Consider the following 20910-nt stretch of genomic DNA (forward strand, 5'->3'; position numbering starts at 1 on the left):
TGTCTGATGGAAATCAAACAATGGCTCAGCGAAAATTCTCTGCAGCTCAATGCTGAGAAAACAGAAACATTGATTCTCGCCCCTGATGACTCAATTCCAGGGATTAAGCAGTTCATGGGGGACCTAGGCCAGTCCGTGAAGCCTAGTCTTAGAAACCTGGGAGTTATTTTCGACAAAGACATGTCTTTAGTCCAGCACTGTAAACAGCTGTCAAGGAACTGCTTCTTTCAACTGAGGAAGATCTCCAAACTTAGAAACATGGTTTCGCAGAATGATTTGGAGCTCATTATCCATGCCTTTGTGTCTTCACGTTTAGACTATTGCAATAGTTTGTTTTCTTGTCTTAACAAGAAAGAGCTCTCTAGACTGCAATTAATTCAAAATTCTGCAGCAAGAATTCTGACCCGCACAAATAGGAGGTCCCACATATCCCCTGTTCTGAAAGACCTTCACTGGCTGCCAGTGTCTTTTAGGTTCAGGTTTAAAATCCTGGTTCTGGCCTTCAGAGCCCTACATGATCAGGCTCCCTCTTACCTTAGTGAGCTGATCCAGCTTTACGCTCCTGTGCGAGCGCTGAGGTCTATGGATCAGAACCTGATGAAGGTCCCTCGAGCTCATTATCACACTAGAGGTGACCGGTCTTTCCAGGTCGTTGCTCCGAGCCTCTGGAATGAACTTCCATCATCCTTGCGCTCAATTGATTCAGTTGTCACTTTCAAGAGTCAACTGAAAACGTTTTTATTTGTCCAGGCTTTTAATTAGTCTCTTTTAGGGCTGCTATGATTTTTGTACTGTCTGTGTATTGCTTGTGATGTTTTTAAACCCTGTTTGTGAAGCACTTTGTGGCCCCTGCCTGTGAAAAGTGCTATATAAATAAATTTTACTTACTTTACTTTACATGGTATTCATTTCTTGGTTGAATACTCCGGCAATTGCTTTTTCACATCGGAAATCTTAAAAGGCTGTATACCGCAAAGAAAATCGACCCATTGACATTCAAAAGTAGCAAATATGCATTTTTTCATCCAGGTTTCTCAGTGACCTAACGAGTGTGTTAAATTCAATTGGTTTGAGCCTCGATTGGTTTAGTTGTCGTACAAACCACCTCCGTAAATATCTCCTTCATCGGCACTGCCCCTAGCGGCTTGGCGGTGAATTGCAGAGCAATGCATTCCCTCAGCGCAGAACTACGAATGCTCAACAATGGCGTCGAGTTGCCGCTGTTCGGGACGCATAAGTATTAACTAGCCTTAACACTACTCACAGTGATATTGTGAGGTCCTCAGTGGGTTCATAAGGTTTTCTCACTCCAGTGATTTTTGGGATATGGAGGCAATTGTATAAGGGTGATAGACACCTCATTTTGTGTTATCCACAATAGAGAAAAAACTAAAACTTCCAAAAAACCATAAGCAGAAAAACTAAGTAAATCCAGGGAGCAGAGGGAGACAGACAAACTACGGACTACAGAAGTTGAACACACACACACACACGCACACACAAACACAATAAACTGACACAGAGGGTAAGAAACACAGAGACTAAATAGACACAGGGGTAATCAAGGTGAGACTGGTTACACAGGTGAGTGCATTAAGGGCAATCAGACAGGCGAAACACACTAGGAGCAAAGAACACAAGACCAGAAACACTGGGGACAACTACAAAGTAAAATCGGACACTAAAAACACAACCTAAACAATAAAACAGGAAATGACTAGACTAAGAAACACTAAACACCAAACCAGGAACCAAGTAAAACAGGAAACAATATTACAGTACAGACAATATAAAAGGACACAAGGATACAAAGCAACAAACAGGGAAACACACTAGGGAAAAAATGAGAACTAAAACAAGACAGGAAATCCGAACTAAATCTTGACAGCGAGAGCCCAAAAAGTAACAACTACCCAAAATGTTATAAAAAAAAAAAAAAAGGACTAAAACCTAAAACGTAATACCTGGTCAATAATGTAACAAAATGAGCTCAAAAGGTAGTACCTTTTTGTCCAAAATGTAACAAGTTGTTACATTATTCTGGGAATATTATAATATTTTGTCTGCCCCATAATGTATTAACTGGCCCAAAATGTAACAACTACAACAACTACAACTGCTTAAACCTCAAAAAACCCTTTCACCCTTAAAATCTCAAGACAGAACAGGATCCCTACAGTATTCCTATACACTAATGGACATCAAACATCTTCTAACAGATTATAACTGGCAAAACATATGCAATACCACATTCTCTATGACCTGTAATTCAACAACCCAACTCATTCAATATAAGGTCCTCCATAGAACACACTACACCACACACACAAACTCTACCGTATGTTGTGTCCCAACACAACTGATGACTACTTTCAAGCCCTCTAGTCCTGCCCCAAGATTTAAACCTTTGGTCCCAAGTTCATAAGCCACCTGAAATCCTCACCCCCGCTGATAGAACCAGTGATAGCCTAAGGGGTTCAGTCCTCCGGTAGGAAAGGTAACCAATCCTCATCCCATCATCTGACCTAGTGGGAAGTAGCGAGTCTTGAAGCGTACTATATACTCTCTGACGAGATCCACACTCGGCCCACAAAAGCAATTAAAGTGGGGAGTTCAATGGGAAATTAAGAAAAAAAGGCCACCGTACAGATGCGGCAGCAGCTTTTCCCTGGCAACTCAACACCGGAGAACTAAAAGTGAAAGAGCACCCCAATTACACCAGCTCCCTTTGAGGACTCATCTGCTCCTCCGTCTACTTGTCGACCTGTTGTCTGCTGTTCGTCTTATCTGTGTTCACCTCACGCTATTGGGATTCGGGATTTTGGATTTCACCGGGACTGTCAGTTGGATTTAGATTGCTGCACCGTTCATGGACAAACTGGGACTTCTTACACTTTAATTCCACGCGTGTCACTTCATCGTGTTCAATTTAAATTATTGTTAAAAATGTCAAGCTGTCTCTGAGTCGTGCGTCTGGGTCCACCATTCAGGGAATAGTAACAGGAAAAGAGATTAAGAATAAACAGACTTAAACAAGGTTGATATGGTTGGCAGACACTAATTAACAGGTTTAAACTCAAATGAAATAAATGCTACCAAACAACCTGTATGTAAGAATGTAAGAAACAAAACCAAAAACAAATGCAATAACAAATCAAAACAAAAAACTTAATTGAGCTAATTAAATTATAATGTGCTCAAATTATCAACCATAATTAGCAAAAAGAAAGGAATTCACAAACACAAATGTCACCGGTTAATCAACAGAATAAATTAACAAAAGGTAAAGAAACAAAAATGCAAATAAAAAAAACAACGAAAACAAATTACAAAACACAAAATATTTAATGCATATCCCAATTATCCCAAGCTACGTCAAGGCCCTCAACAGCCAGCGAAATGAAACCCTGCAGGGCCAGCAGAGCAGCCTGAACGTAGAGGCAAAGGCAAATGTAAAGCCAAGCAAAGCCCAGCAGAGCAGAAGCAAGCAAAGCAGATCAAAGCCAGTCATGCAAAGCAGCAGTTATTCCTGAACCAAATTAATCCAGCGTGTCACAGCACACCAGCGGAGTAGTTAGACTGTTGCCCCCGCGACCCGGACCTGGATAAGTGGTGGAAGATGGATGGATGGATGGATTTTGGAGTATGGTGTGTAAAAAGGTATTGTGCCTATACGATACAGTAAGCATGTTGATGCAGAAGCCCCATACTCTAGAGAAATAAATGCACAATAACACTTGAGTCAGAATGCTTTGTTGACATTTCTAGCTGCTGAGTTTGCCTTTTTGAAGATATTCATTAGGGTGCTTTCACAATGTTTTGCAGACTCTGCAAATGCTTTTTGCTACTTTTTCTTTTATTTGATTAAATCAATACACTACAGTGTAAAATGGCAACCTACTCCATCTGTGTTCAGTGCTTTAATATTGCTTCGGTTTTTGCATAGGTTAAACTGATTATCTTCATTCAACTTTGATGTGCTCTATTAGCCATCTTGTTGCAAAGACATGAAGGGACCAGTGTACACTTCTTGCAGACAAACTTAGAATCTTGATGATAGTAAAATGGCTACAGATACTTCTAAAACTCCCCAAGCAAAGATTACCGCGTTTAAGCTTCTTGCATAGATTCTCTAAATAGGATGTGTGAGTTGGACCCCAACTTTTGGATAGTTCTGTGGATAGCCTGCATTCTCCTTGTGGATGTCTGAGGCAGCGCTTGCTGGAGAGATACATATAGCCCATCTGGGTTGGGAACACCTTGGAAAAACCCAGGAGGAGAAAGTGTTTCTTCACTATGGAAGCCTGTTCCTGCCAGTTGAAAAATATATATATTTTTCTCCATTGTTACGTATTGCTTTCTCATAATTATGAGATATTATCTCATAATAATGGGATGCTAAGTCATAATTATGACTTATTATGAGATAGTAGCTCATAATTGTGACTTAGCATCTCATTATTATGAGATTATGTATCATTATTATTAGATAATATCTCATAAATATGACTTAGTATCTCGTAATTATGAGATACTTGGAGCAAAGTGAGCATGCGCATGTTGATGATGGCGCCTTTTTCACAGTGGTAAAGCGTCAGATTGCTGTCGTAACCAGAGAACTGCTGGATCAAGTTTAAGGTATGCAAACAGTTTCTACATATTTTTTTTTGTATTTACTGGCAGCTAATGTCATGCTATGTGCTTGATGTGAGAAGTTTAAGTTGCCCTTTATGGAGCACAATATTACAAATGCGATAGTTAATAGCCTGGATTAAGAGCGCTAATGTTATTTTAGTTTGCTGTTCTTGTAACTCTTTTGTGTCAAACTGGCCAGACACACAACGCTCACGTGTTGCAAGGGCACAATATACTCAAGCAATGGGCTGTATCTTAAAATAGACCTATTAACAACCCTGTATCCAGTGGCGTCGTTAGGCCTATTTTACGGGGTCTGAAGCCTTCCTAAAACATTCTTAAGCCCGCCTAAATAAATTGGTGTTTTTAATATTTTTTTTATTTTTACAAAACGTGCTGACAAATTCAATATAAAGTGGCCAGAATATGAGATTAAATAAATAATCATATAACCTGTCATTATTTACTTAAATATGATCATGAATCTGTCCGTTTCCCTTCACTTCATCGTGTAAGGTAGAGAGGCCCTTCAGTGCGTCATTATCAAATCCATTCCATTTGTTCATATAGAGAACGTCCAGATGACAGAAAATCCAGTTCGCGTTTCCCTTGCTTGAACTCCTGCAGTGTGTGCGTACCATGGACTGTGTGCGTACACACAGAGCGACTACAACACAGACTGTAATAGAACAGCGTTAGGAGGAGGACGTGAATGCAAAATGGACTTAAGAAAGTTTTTCAAGAAAGTATGTATTCTTCTCTGCTGGTATATATTACTACTACGACTGATGATAATGATAGAATGTCCCTGTTTTCTGCTTATTTAGGTGACACCGAGAGGGACCAGCACACTGCACTAACTTTCCCCTGCCTTTGTGGACATCACATAGTCCATGTGTGAGGTATGTCTATAGAAACAATATTTACAAAAATCACTTAATTTCAATTTTATAATGTACACTGTCCTACCCTAACACCACTACCACACACTCCAAACAGCATGGAGAACTGAAGTATCAGCGTTTATGTCTCCCTACACGCATCAAACAGAGAAGTAACCGCTAACACTGCAACCATAGTGAAACATCTGGAAATAGTGGGGTTTAGTTTCTTCTGTTTTAATTAATAAAATAATTTTGTTCAGTTGTGAAGCGATTTTGTTCAACTGTCAGTCATTTATATTTTCCTTGCTGAAACTAATACTGAAACACTCTTATTTAAAAAATAAATACATTCAATATACATACAATCTTACACAGGAAATCAACTGATACACCTCTGCATTCCAAGATGGATGCTATCATAGAGGGCTACTTCTGTAGAGGTTTCACAATCAATGAGATTCTGCTGCTGCTGCTGCAGGAATCCCACATCAGAATGAGTCTTTGGTCCCTCGAAAGAACTCTTTGTAAGACACATCTCTGGAGGAGAAAGAACAAAACTAATGACTTTGAGGTAGCCTCCTTTATACAACAATAGCTTCAAGTATCAGGAAATCAACATGGGTACAGGTAGATGCATCAGAAGTGCTGGATGGCTGGAATAATAACTGACAGAGAAACTGTTCATTTGCTGTTATGCCTAATGGACAGAGAAGGTGTTGCCCTTTGTGCAAGGAACCACCTCAGATAGACGTGTGTACAGCAGCCGAGGGCCAAATTACATTTGGCATATTGATGGATACGATAAATTAAAGCCTTACAGGACATTCATCAGTGGGTGTATTGATGGGTTCTCCAGAAAAATGATCCTGTTGGAGGTGTTGTGGAATTTTTCCCATTACCAAAGAGTGAAAATAAAGAGTGAGAAGATCTATTCAAAAAAGAACCCCAAGATCGATCTGGTCTCAATGAACATTTATTCGAAGGCAAGATAAACGTTCGAATGGTGAGGAGAGAAAGAGGCCCCGAGAAAAGGCAAACATGAAAACTTATACATTTCCATCACACAGAGCACTTCCCCACGCCACATAGAGCTACTGCCCACCTGGCAGGGCACAATCTATCCCCTAGTGTGAGAAAAGAGACTACATGACTATTTACCATCTCCCAAGGCTGAGAAGGAGATGGAGTCCAGTGAGAAAGAGCCTGGGTGACTCTTCCCACATGTACAGAGTGTGAGAAACAGAATAAAGGGAATGAAATGATAATTTCACCTAATAGGCTGTGCATGTAGTATTCTTCGTATAATTACTAGATACTAAGTCATAATTATGACTTAGTATCTCGTAATTATGATGTAGTATCTCATAATTATGAGATAATAGCTAATAATTGTGACTTACTATGAGAAAGTATCTCTTAATTATGACTTAGCATCTCATTATTATGAGCTAATAAGAAATGAAGCAATAACAATGGAGGAAAAAAGTGTGGATTTTTTTTTTTTTTTCAACTGGCGGAAACGGGCTTCCAGATAATGCACATGGTTGTCAAAATTTCAATATTTACAAGTAGCCTATGTCAGCGCTGGCCTATGTCATTAAGCAGCAACAACAGACATGTTATCATCCCATCATGGCGTAGCCTATAACCGGTGCATCATGTCATGTGAAACGCGTGGAGACGTTTCATTTGCTAAAAGCTTCGCATTTTTTGTTGTTAGGAAACCTTAGCTTTTCAGGAAATGTAGTTCGCATCCACTCTGCTGCAGCATGAAGGTTGACGCATTGAACTACAAATCCCAGAGCTACAGTCTTTATCCTCCCCTTTTAAGCACATGACCTGTGATACCCTCATAGCGATAATAACGTTTGTAGTGTTTCTGTCAAAGGTAGCTTGTATTATCTTGCTATTTTCCTGTCGTTGATTTTAAAATGAAGCTATTGTGTCTAATCTTAACCCTGTACTTCGGCTACGGTGTAACGGCTGGGAAATACTCTCGTGAGTTGAACGAGCAGATACCAAGTCGTAGTGATGGGCAGACGGTGGAGTTCAGGATAGCTAAGCTTAACCAGGTCTGGGAGAAAGCTAAAAGGGTACGTAAAACATTATTACCCAAACCAAGTGTGCGAACAGTCTGAATCTTCAGTAGCCTATATCAGGACCCTGTTTTTTTATTTACGTTTTAATTAGCAGGAGTTAACGGACTTCTTGCCACCATGGTGGTTGATCGTATGTTAGCAATGGTAGTTCAGTGTCACGTAAGTGATTTAAGAAGTTTTTAAATCAGTCTTGGTTCTAATTATTGTTTATACTGTAATAACAAAGCTCGTGACAATTTGGCCATCTGCTGTTATGGTGAAATAAAATGCTGCTAAATGTCGAGCTTCTAAATGTTTTCTATGTGTTATGACTTCAGTCAATTGTCTCCCTATTAACAAAAATGTAAGCTGTTATGCTGTTGATGCTCTTATTCAGTGTCCATTTAACCACTAGGTGTTTCTGATTAGTTTTTATTCTATGTGCTTAAACTGCCTCCTTTCCTGTTTCTAACAAGTGATTTTGTTTTATGTCTGGACAGACGGTGTTGTCACCAGTGCGACAGGCAGAGCTGCACAGTGACCTGAAGATTCAGGAAAAAGATGAGCTGCAGTGGAAAAAGCTAAAGGTTGAAGGTCTTGATGAAAATGGAGAGAAAGAGGCCCAGCTCAGACGGAACTTCAATGGTGAGACTCCTGTGCAATGAGTGATGGGTTGAACCATGTCCTACTTGAAAGTTCAGTCATACATCTATTGAGTGACATTTAAAGTATTTTCAATAATCATTTTATAGTTGTATTCTTCATAGATCAATTGGTTCAAATGCCACAGATAATCCTATGAAATTTGTATCCAATCCAGTCCAATCCAACTTTATTTGTTTACCACTTTAAAACTACCACAGCTGACCAAAGTGCTGTACAGTAAAATAAGATATATAACAGCTCACATGAGATAACACAAAACTTAATACAAAATAGATGAAAAAGCATAAAACATGAAATACAATTGCAGTGTACAACCTCGACAGCACTAGAGACATTGTGTTCAGGTACCTCCATGCCGTTTATGAGGCCTCATTCAGGGCTTCACTAACTTCAGTGGTTAGGAAGTAACACTTGTGTCAGGTGGAGATGCTGCTGAATCAGCTTCTGCAGTTATTGTTCACTTGAGCATAGTGATTAGGGCAGAGCTTTTTCAAAGCAAAGTTCAACTTTTTTGTTATGTAGCAGTCTGAAAACAGTTAACAGTGTGCTGCTCATTATTTTCTGACTTAAACTTACAATATTGAAAATATATTACATATATAATAATAAATCCTGGCAACATTCTCACCAATTGTCTTCTTTTTTTCCTTATCCAATGAATTCCATCCACATGTCTGTGTGCGATTTATGTCAAGAGAAAAGACAAATTAGCTTGTGCGCCTTAAGCGCCTTAGGCCTGAAAATGTTCTCAAATAAAAGGATTACCTCAATTTCTTAAAAGTACTAATATATATATATATATATACTCTCTATCTATCTATCTATCTATCTATCTATCTATCTATCTATCTATCTATCTATCTATCTATCTATCTATCTATATGATGACAGACTTCTAGCACAATGATTACCGTAAATTCCGGACTATAAGCCGCTACTTTTTTCTCACACTTCGAGCACTGCGGCTTCTACTCCGGTGCGGCTAATGCATGGATTTTTTATGGGGGACAATGAGCTTCTGCCGCAAAAACATTTGACTTCGTCACGTCGGATCTTAATATCAGTCATTTTGCGCTTCATGCACGCACCCTCATCATGGAAAACACACGGAGAAATACATATGATGCAGCTTTCAAGTTAAAGGCGATCGACCTGGCTGTCAAAGAAGCTAACAGAGCTGCTGCACGTTAAGATGACACTGACAGCGACAACAGAGACTGAGGAAGTGAGTAATGAAGTCATTCTGAGGCAGTGAATGGATGGACTTTTTCTTGTGAAATATATTACGGTCATCTTTTTCATCAGCCGTGTTACAGACACCGTCGGCTAGGCTTCGTATTGTAACGGTTCATGTTGTAAAGTCAGTAGTTGATAATGTGTTCATAATTCCGATTATGTGGAGAGTCAGTGAATGCACCAGCGAGAACGTGTTGAGTGGCTGTATGAGAGAACGCTGGGGGAGAGAGTTGGATTGTTACGGCAAGTTATGTGTTGTTCTCTGCTGTAAACGGCGTGGTCACGGCCGACAGTGATCGGGTTATTAAAAGTTATTATTTGTGGGGCGCCGATAGCTCAGCGGCAGCGACAGCGCGCGTACCATGTTGCGAGGCTTTGCTCCTCGCGCGGGCGGCCCGGGCTCGCGTCCGGCCTGTGGCCACCCTCCCGCATGTCTCTCCCCACTCTCTCCCCCTTTCCGACTCTATCCATTGTTCTATCAATAAAGGCAAAAAGGCCAAAAATAAATCTTAAAAAAAAAAGAAAAAAAAGTTATTATTTGAACGCTCTCGTCGTCCTTTAACGTCCGTACGGACGCTACAGTATTTGCGGATGTTACCGGTAGCCTACGTCTGTGTAAATAGCTCTTGTTATAGCGTGGACACCTGCGGCTTATAATCAAGTGCGGCTTATATATGTACAAATACATTTATTTACTTATTTTTAGCCGGTGCGGCTTATATCCAGGTGCGCTCAATAGTACGGAATTTACGGTAATTCACCTGTTTATTAAATGGCTACGTCCTTTGATAATGCTACAATTGCTGAATTTACACAGTGATCCTGGTAAAGTATGGAATGGATGGGAAAAGAGACACTAGACCACTGGAGAGTAACTATCTGAAGGACCACGACACCAAGGAGGGAGACACATTTGAGGATCCCAGGCTTGACAAACTCTGGAACAAGGTGTGTATTTGTCCAAGTATGGAGAAAGCTGTTAGATAATTGTTGTTTGAGTGCTTGCATTACAGGGGTGTAATATGTCCTTAAAATGTTGCACAATCTCTCAGGTGTAACACATTTAAGGTTAATTTTAAGTTCTTCAAAATCCCTTTCATCATTTTGTATTTCTTTTTTTCTGTTTGTCAAAATTGGAGACTTGTGAAAACTAACCTATGTTGACTTATTTAATATATTAATACCGTAAGCATTGGAATCTGTATTCTTATCAATTCTGTTTGTCATTATTTATTGGGCCAATGCTAAATGTTTTACAAATTACAGAAAATTAAATGACATGCGTTTATTATTTTATTTAGATTCCATAATAGTTAACAAAGAGAAACACCATGATTAAACTAATATTACTGAACATTCACAGCCAATGTAATATAAAGAATTTCAATGTTGACATTTATGTCTTCCTATTTCCCTGATAAACCACTACACAACCACTGCCCTTCAATTGTAGTTGTAATTGCTTAACCAAGCACAACTCGTGACATCAAAAAGCATGCCTTATAAGAAAAATCACCCCCTCTACAATTACTAAACCAATATTGTTTTTGAACCAGGTTGTAATGCAAATTTATGCTGTAAAAAGCTGTTGTTTTTGAATGAAAACGGCTGCACCCGGACAAACTTTCAAGCCCACATGTTTTTTTGTGTGTTTTTTTTGCTCCTCGTCCTCAGCAAAAAAAGGCCAGGGCTTTCTTAAAATGTATTAATTTTATCATTTAAGTTAAAAATGTTCAGCATAATGGGTATTGATTCATGTTGGTGGTTCGCAACACTTGTTGTTCAATGCAAGACTTTGACATTTCATATATTCAAGCATATTTAATATATTCTGTTTTAATTTCAAAAAACCAATATAAAAATTGTATTCATTGGACTAACTGTGTTTAACTAGTTTTATCAACCTTATTGCAATGTATTTTCCTTCTGCTTTGTCTTTGATGACTGTTTATCTACCAGGCCAAGAGCTCAGGGAAGTTTTCAAATGAGGAGTTGATGAGTCTAAAGAGGGAGTTTCAACATCACAAGGATAAGACACACGAGTACAACATCCTCATGGATACCGTCAGCAGAGCGGAGGGTGAGCTGCATGTGTTCTGTGGTTTAATTGGTCGTCTTTCAACCAGAAGGTCGGGGCTTCAATCCCCAGCTCCTACAGTTACATGTCCGATGTGTCCCTAGGCAAGACACTTGGCCCCAATTTACTTCCGCTGCTTCGTTGGGGGTATATGAATGTGAATGCATGGAATCAAGCATAGACTTATCTTTTTTTATTTTATTTTTTTCAAAACTTTTTTTATTTGATACAATAGCGTGACAAACAGGTGACATATACAGTGGATATAAAAAGTCTACACACCCCTGTTAAAATGCCAGGTTTTTGTGATGTAAAAATATGAGACCAAGATAAATCATTTCAGAACTTTTTCCACCTTTAATGTGACCTATAATATGTACAACACAATTGAAAAACAAACTGAAATATTTTACGGGGAGGATATAAAAATAAAAAAATAAAATAATGTGGTTGCATAAGTGTGCACACCCTTAACTAATACTTTGTTGAAGCACCTTTTGATTTTATTACAGCACTCAATCTTTTTGGGTAGGAGTCTATCAACATGGCACATCTTGACTTGGCAATATTTGCCCACTCTTCTTTGCAAAAATGCTCCAAATCTTTCAGATTGCGAGGGCATCTCCTGTGCACAGCCCTCTTTAGATCACCCCACAGGTTTTCAATTGGATTAAGGTCTGGGCTCTGGCTTGGCCATTCCAAAAATTGAATCTTCTTCTGGTGAAGCCATTCTTTTGTTGATTTGGACGTATGCTTTGGGTCGTTGTCATGCTGAAAGACGAAGTTCCTCTTCATCTTCAACTTTCTCGCAGAAGCCTGAAGGTTTTGTGCCAATATTGACTGGTATTTGGAACTATTCATAATTCCCTCCACCTTGACTAAGGCCCCAGGTCCAGCTGAAGAAAAACAGCCCCAAAGCATGATGCTGCCACCACCATGCTTCACTGTGGGTATGGTGTTCTTTTGTTCATGTGCAGTGTTATTTTTGCGCCAAACATACCTCCTGGAATTATGGCCAAAAAGTTGAACTTTGGTTTCATCAGACCACAACACATTTTTCCACATGCTTTTGAGAGACTTCAAATGTGTTTTTGCAAAGTTTAGCCGGGCTCGGATGTTTTTCTTTGTAAGAAAAGGCTTCCGTCTTGCCACCCTACCCCATAGCCCAGATGTATGAAGAATACGGGAGATTGTTGTCACATGTACCACACAGCTAGTACTTGCCAGAAATTCCTGCAACTCCTTTAATGTTGCTGTAGGCCTCTTGGCAGCCTCCCTGACCAGTTTTCTTCTTGTCTTTTCATCAATTTTGGAGGGACGTCCAGTTCTTGGTAATGTCACTGTTGTGCCATATTTTCTCCACTTGATGATGACTGTCTTCACTGTGTTCCATGGTACATCTAATGCCTTGGAAATTCTTTTGTACCCTTCTCCTGACTGGTACCTTTTAACAATGAGATCCCTCTGCTGCTTTGGAAGCTCTCTGCGGACCATGGCTTTTGCAGTAAGGTGCGATTGAGAAAATGTCAGGAACAGCCTACTAGAACAGCTGAACTTTATTTGGGGTTAATCAGAGGCACTTTAAATGATGGCAGGTGTGTACTGACTCCTATTTAACATGAGTTTGGATGCGATTGGTTTATTCTGTGCACGGCCACATCCAGTTATAAGAGGGTGTGCACACTTATGCAACCACATTATTTTAGTTTTTTATTTTTGTATCCTCCCCGTAAAAGATTTCAGTTTGTTTTTCAATTGTGTTGTACACATTATAGGCCACATTAAAGGTGGAAAAAGTTCTGAAATGATTTATCTTGGTCTCATATTTTTACATCACAAAAACCTGGCATTTTAACAGGGGTGTGTAGACTTTTTATATCCACTGTACATGACAAATAAAGCACAAAAACAAGCAGATGGGATCAGACAATACAAAACATAAAAGGCGTAGGACAACAGTTACAAAATCCAATAGAAAATAAATAAATAAATGTTTAGGGTAGAGCAAAATAATGAGTTTTCAACAGACACATCAACTGACTACAACTAGCAAAGACAATACAGAACTACACAAATGAAAAAAAAAATAAGGCTACAAGAAGTGAAAAGGGCAAGAGAGAGAAGGGAGGGAGAGATGGTGCTTTATAAGGTGGACTTGAGAGAGAAGGGGATATTGATCAGTGTGTGCTATGTGTTGAAGTGTGTATTCCAGTTGTGGTGTGAGGGTTTGTGTAGTAATTATGTTATTGGGTTTATTGTCTGCAGCCGGTGATTTGGGGAGCTTGAGAGCACTATTTGTTGATTTGAGGGAGAGGCTATTCTTTTTCTTTGGCCGGGTCCTGCAGCAACAGTCCCTTAGGAAGGGACTTGTCACTTGCTGGACTGGCCTGTTCAAAGAGTGCACATGTGTGAGGAAGGGGGCACCAAACCCAGGGGAGGGAGAAAGATTGCAACCTAGAGGTTCCTCAGGACTGTTAGTGAGGATGGCCTTTTGAGGATGGATAATCTCTACACAGCAACCTTTCATGTCTGAGGATGAACTGTAAAGACATGTATGTATGTATATATATATATATATATATATATATATATATATATATCCTGCATTTATCTGAATCTTAATCTATTCGTTGTCAGTTATACAAACACCCCTAACTACTGCAGGTTTGATATTCTCTTTTCCATTTTGTTCAGTCATTCACATTCCTAGGAGGAAGATGTCATGATGGTCCATGTTACCACCCACAACTCTATAAGTCATTCCATGCCAAGTGGTCCATTGCTCCAAACCTCACCATGTCAGATTTTGATGAAATTCGGTATACAAGTTGGTACTCGGCTGAAATGAATGTGTGTAAAACTGTAGCTCTGTAGGGTATTTCTGAGATACAGTACCCCTATTTTACCCCCCAATGGACTGCGAAATGGCCCTTACACAAACCATTTGAGGAGATGTTTACTCAGTGGCTATGTGCTTTGTAGAACTAAAAATGACAATACCCATTTAAATTCTCGTAAGAATTCCAAAAATAAATTGGTTTTGGCCGAGGTGGCTTAGTTTTTGCACAAACTAAGATTTAAAACATAAAAAAATTACCGTTGGCCTGTGTCAAACTCATGAGCCTATATCTCCTGAATATGGTGGTTGTATTAACCAGCTTGTTTTCCTTGGAATGGCATGTAACTTTAAATTAGTTTGAGCCAAATAAGTTTTTCTGTCAAATTGTCAATAGTCCATCAAAGTTGGCCTACAAAAGTTGTAAATGTTTTTTATTTGCAGTAACCCTTAAAGTACATTGCATTGTTAAAAATCTAAATAAAACAACTTTTCAAATCCTTACAAAGTAACATTATTAATTCATGGGCATAACTGAATCTTAATCCACAATTTTATGGAGTTAGTGGACTATAAAGTCTGTATGCATGACAGTAGAATTATAATATGATAACTAAGCAATTGTTAAATGTAAATTACTATAAATTTTCATTCCATTGGTATACCATTATACCTAACACCCCTGATAGCTAAAGAAATATAAATAAAAGGCCTAAAATGTGTTATTTGATATGCTCTTATAAATCTCTATATGAAATTATGATGTACTTTGTATGTTGGCTCAGCTCGTCTCATCATCTCCTTTCCCCTTTATCTGTTCCACCCAATAGAAGTACACAAAAATGTCATCTCTCCCTTGGAGGGTGATGTCAAAGAGCATGTGCTGCACCAGAAGCACAAAGACCTTAAGCAGAAAATGAGAGACCTCAATCGGGGTTTTGAGCGCCTCCGTAAACTCAGCCATGAGGGCTTTGCTGAAGACAATGGTGAGATAGAGCGCACACACACACACACACACACACACACACACACACAGGTTTCCAAGGTTGCTTTACCACAGCAGATTGTGTTATGCCCATTTTACGCTCTACTGTTTGTTGCTCTAGCCTGCTTACACACATGCCCGCTGAAACGCTGGAGTAGATTAGTACCTTCTTGGCAATCTTGTGGTCGACACCCTAATACAAAAGATGTCTAATCTTCTTTTGTATATTTACATTAGAGGATAATTTACTAAATTAACACCATGGTATATTAGAGAAGACCGGAAACCAGCAAGATACCTTTTTAGTGAGGTACTATATCAACAATAAATGAAGGGTTATACTCTCAAAGAATGTAACAAGTTGGGTCACCCATCCGTGGATCTTTTGAATGAATGCAGAATAAAGACACTCCCTCGTTTTCTTGATTTGTCAGAAACAAAGACGTACTTTCTCCAGCAGGAAAATGTAACTTCTCACTTAAAGTTAATCCTAAAATTGAAATTCTTGTGAGATTGAACTGAATGTAAGCATGAAATGTGATGACCAAACGATCAGTATTTGTTTTTAAAAAAGATATACAAATTTTAAAACCTTTGAATTGTCAGGTATCGACATCCTTTTTTTCTTACTTTAATCTTAGTTTATTTTAATATTAGATTTGTATTTATATCAAATGTGTTTTCCCCTCAAAATGAATTTAAAGGGATACTTCACCCATTTACATGAAGCTGTGTATCATTAGAAACATGGTAGTAGTGTTGAATGGTCGTGAATCCAACCCTCATTTTGCCCTGAGACGAGAAAAATATGTTTTTCTTTGCTTGAAAGTTTTCTTCATGTGATGCAAAAAGCGTCATATATCCTTTTAACATTGGCAAAAAACAACTTTAATGTACTTAATTTGTCAATGTACATTCACAGACACAAACACTATTAGCCTCGTCTTTTGAAAAGTTCCACTTGCCACACTGACAGCACCTCAAGCTGAGTTGTAAATGCCAGCAGTTTTTTTCTAATTGATATTGAAATTGTTGTTTTCTTGTTGATAAGCCATTGTTAAGAGACAGAAAAAGAAGCAGTTCTTTTACAACTTCCCTCCCATTTGAGGGTGCGAGTGTTGGTGAAACTTTAATCTGTCACTAAGGAAGGATTTTCACTAAAAAACATTTTCATTACACTTTTTGAAACATTTTTTTCTCTTTAGAGTTTCAGGAGCCACGTGTGATCGAACTATGGGAGGCTGCCAAAAGAGCGAACCTCAGTGAAGATGAGCTGGATTCTCTCAAGGTAGCTCTTACATCCTTTGTCAACATTCTTTCTCAAAAATAAGTTTGCACTACATTTTTTTCTTTTTTTCAATGTACACTGTTGCATTATATCTAAATTGCATTACATTGGTAGCACATGTTGTATTTGTGCTAAGGCTGCACGATATTGGTAAAAACTGATATTGCACACAAAAAAAAGTCCTCAATATGTATTGCGATATGGAAAAAGACCTGAAAGTTTAATGACCATCGTCCCATGGTGCCAAACAAAACTGTCAGAAATGTTTGGATCCTTCTTAAATGATTCTATTCCAGTAAGTCTACAGATAGAAACAGAGAGGTTTACTGCTTCACTCTCTAGCTAAATTCTCCCTGAGTCCTGAAGAAATTATTATTTACAGACTCTCACCCGTCTGCCTCCGTGAAAGCTATTTGTCTTTGCAAAGAGTTCTAATCATGTTGATATCTGTTAACGATATTTCCTGCAAAATGATTCTTCTCACATCACGTCAAAATAACACGCTCATGCACTGACTTTCTATTATTTAAGATTCCCTCTGTTACCAAATAATATAACAAGGAGATTAATTAAATATGTTAACGTGAGAGAGAAAGAGCACAAATGCATACAGGCTGTGCAGACACGCAGTGGCTCAGTTTGTAATGCTAATATGGGGCATTTCTGCCCGAGCATGCAAAATACTGGGAGGAAAGATGCAAAGAAGTTAATATTAGGGATTAGGGAATATTAGTGCAATTTACCAAACCAGGCAAAAATTGAGGTGATTGTGTCGGTGTCTGAAATTAACAGCTTTGAAAGGACTGTGCTAATCCAGGAACCTTGTGACTTGTGATGTCACAAGTTGAGAAAATGTAAGATGGAGCATTTTTCTGTTTTTGTTTTATGCAGACCACAAAACAAAGAATTTGGTTGATGCTCAGGTTACCCACATATTTGTTCAAATATTTTTCCTAATATGTCCCCTTTAACCGACAGCCACTGCTCTCTCTTATTCTTTTTCATTTTGATTTAAAATATGACTTGAGATTTGAGATTGTTTGATTTAAAGCTTCTCTACCTTTAATACTATGGATCATTGAAATGAGGATTGTATCATTTTAAAACACTTGGTGTCAAAAAGTATTGAAAGTTTCAACAGCCATAATATCTGCAGAGGTATCACTTCTCTGTGACATTCACAGTAAAGGCAAAATGTCACAGGGACATAAATATTGTAGTACAATTACTGCTTTGTTTTATACCCCATGTGTTTTGTATGTCAGTTATGTTAGAATTCAGTTATGTTAGTTAATTTGGTTGTTATGGTAACTTATGTTGCTGCCGGGACTACGTAAGCACGTTTTGTGCAGAGTAGAGAGTTCTGTTTTGGTACATGTCGTATGTCGCTCGCTGGCTCTGGTGTGGACTTAAGAAGTCGTCTGCATCGGAGTTAGAGCGGCCATAGAACTGTACACCTGCCGTTCTTAAGTAAAGAAGATAAACGTAATCTTCCTCGTCAGTCATCCTACTCCTGCACGTAGCTACACAGCCACGTAGCCTCCTCTTTGCTAGCCGAAGCTAACAATATCATGCCTTGAACAAGCACTCTGCACATGGCCTCTGTTTGTTTCCCTAATATTCTTCTTTCCTTTTTGACCTAGGAAGAGCTGCATCACTTTGAGACCAAGGTAGAGAAGCACAGCCATTACAAGGAGCAGCTGAAGCTTTCTCACGAGAAGCTGCAACATGTGGAGGCTTTAGGAGACAAGGAGCACATTAAGAAGAATCAGGAAAAGTATAACTCTCTTGCCGAGAAGACCAGAGAGATGGGCTACAAGGTAAAGAAAGTTTTTGTAGATTTTTTTTTTATCAAACACCACAAATCTTGCTATAATAAAGCAAATAGAACCATAATAATAGTTACTTCACTTTATAATTATGAAGGTAGAATATGTTTGAATATGACTCGTTTTATTTCAGATGAAGAAACATTTGCAGGACCTGTCCAATAAGATCTCTCAGGATGGACTTCAGCACAATGAGCTCTGAAAGGTCCCGACCATGGCTATCGAATAAGTGAAAGTTCAGGAACTGAAATTGTTTTGTCTACAGCCAAACACACTCTGGTACTCTATTCCCCTTTAACTACTGTAAAAAATGTTTGTTTTCAGAGGATGTTGATTTATTTATGTGAAAAGAAATTGATACGTAAATAAATTGTGGGCCATATATACAGAAGACGCAACCACACACTCAATAAACTGGGCTTATAATAACAGATTGTAAATCAGGGTACAGCTAAAAGACGCAAAATGTAGACGTCATAGTTGGTAAATATAGGGATTGACTTGCACATCTAATCACATGATGTACATTTACACTCACTAGCCCTTTGATTAGGTACAGCTGTTCAACTGTTTGTTATTGCAAATATCTTATCAGTCTATCACATGTTTAAGACGATCTTCTGAACTCCAAACCAAATGGGGTAAAAAGTTGATTTAAGTGACTTTGAATGTGGCATGGTTGTTGGCGCCAGGCGGGCTGGTCTGAGTATTTCAGCAACTGCTAATCTACAGTACTTTGATTTTCATGCACAATTATCTCAAAGCTTTACAGAGAACATAAAAAATAGAAAATATCCAGTGAATGGCAGTTCTCTGGGTTAAATGCCTTGTTGAGGTCAGAGGCCAAATTGCTAGACTGTTTGGAGCTGATAAGAAAGCCAACAATAACTCAAATAACCACTTGGACCGAGGAAGCAGAAGGGCTACAGCAGCAGAAGACTACACCAGGTTCAACTCCTGTCAGCTAGGAACAAGAAACTGAGGCTGCCATTTGCAAAGGATCACCAACATTGGACAAAAGAAGACTGTACTGACCATGATCACAGTGTACTCATCCTCTGATGGCTACACACCACTCATCATAAACTGGTTTCTTTCATGGATGTGTAGCTGACAAATCTGTTTTATAACTGTGTTATTGTGTCATGTCACAATTGATCAAAATCTTGAAAAAAGTGTTTCCATCACCTTGTTGAGTCTATGCCACGAAGAATTAAGACGGTTCTAAAGGCAAACGGGGATCTAACCTGACACTAGCAAGGTGTACCTAATAAAGTGGCTGATAAGTTTATATTATAGTCGAGTACAGCATCAATTCACTCGAGGTTAGTTTTTTAAATGTTACAACTTTTTCTAACAAAATGAAATGCAGGTTCAGGTCGAAAGGAATAAAACCCGGACACAAGAAAATGTCCTCTAATTTTATTTTATTTTCTCTTTAATATTATTTTTAGATAAATATGGACTTCAGCTTGCATAGCACTTTTGTAGTCTTTTGACTACCAACTCCATAGAGATTCTGAGAGTTAATGATGCAGGTCCTAGTTGATTCTAACCCCCTAACCCTTACTGGAGGTGTGCTTGGAACTGCAGCTGGAGATTCTGGTGCCAAAAAGTGAGTTAAAGTTTAGTGATAAATGTGACTTATTGTTTGCTGTCATTTATACTATTCGGCAAACATTTTACAAGTGCTCTCAAAATCTCTTCATGTTAAAAATGTAACGCTGAATAAAAGCCATTAATGCAAAGGCAATTACAATATAAGCCCATATGAAATAAAAACACATCAACTGAACACAAAAGGCATACAAAATATGTCTGCTGCGTATGAAACCCCAGAGATGTTATTTTTAATTCTTCCTATTTGTAGAATGGATTGTTGTTGGGCTTTTCTGTACACTGGCATACATGTGGGCATGATCTTAATTACGGAAGAATCAACACTGGAAACTAGTTTCAGTCAGCTAAGTGTCGATCAGTTAGCTATTTCAGAATCACTCTGGAGGCCCCTGCTGCCTCTTCACGATCTGAATCAATCTGTCCTTCCTGAAAGATAGATATATGCTGAACTGTTGTCTATCATCATTGAAATGACAACAGTGGGCATACTTACTGTAAGGAAAAAATAAAGGGAACTCGTATGCACCAATTTTATTTTATTTTTTTCATGTTTTTCTGAACTTCATGTTGTGAACTGCAGGAAAACATGGCAGTCGAATAGAGGCTTTATTTGATTGAATGAACAAATTTCATCTGATGATAAAATGATTTACAATGACTTCATTTTTCCTTATTCATGTTTCTTCATTTGTAAAATTGCTTTATGCCACTCTTTTACATTTTTTTTAATCAAACTTCTGGCTATAACCCACAGCTGAACTGAAATCAAATTTACA

The 20910-nt window shown here is 38.5% G+C and overlaps 2 protein-coding genes across 2 annotated transcripts in view; one reads left to right on the forward strand and one right to left on the reverse strand.

Moving 5' to 3' along the window:
- The window catches only part of LOC306820122 (protein Dok-7-like), a 214591-nt gene that overhangs the window by 161382 nt on the left and 32299 nt on the right, over positions 1-20910 (reverse strand). The window lies entirely within an intron of this gene.
- lrpap1 (low density lipoprotein receptor-related protein associated protein 1) lies at positions 7304-20659 on the forward strand. The gene is made up of 8 exons (XM_079337842.1): positions 7304-7612; positions 8098-8242; positions 10317-10447; positions 11459-11579; positions 15243-15398; positions 16603-16685; positions 18329-18505; positions 18648-20659. The coding sequence occupies exons 1-8, from the start codon at positions 7451-7453 to the stop codon at positions 18714-18716; spliced, it is 1044 nt and encodes a 347-aa protein (XP_079193968.1). The 5' UTR covers positions 7304-7450; the 3' UTR covers positions 18717-20659.

Source organism: Symphodus melops (genome assembly GCF_947650265.1).
Source record: "Symphodus melops genome assembly, chromosome: 2".
In the NCBI taxonomy this organism is placed as follows: Eukaryota; Metazoa; Chordata; class Actinopteri; order Labriformes; family Labridae; genus Symphodus; species Symphodus melops.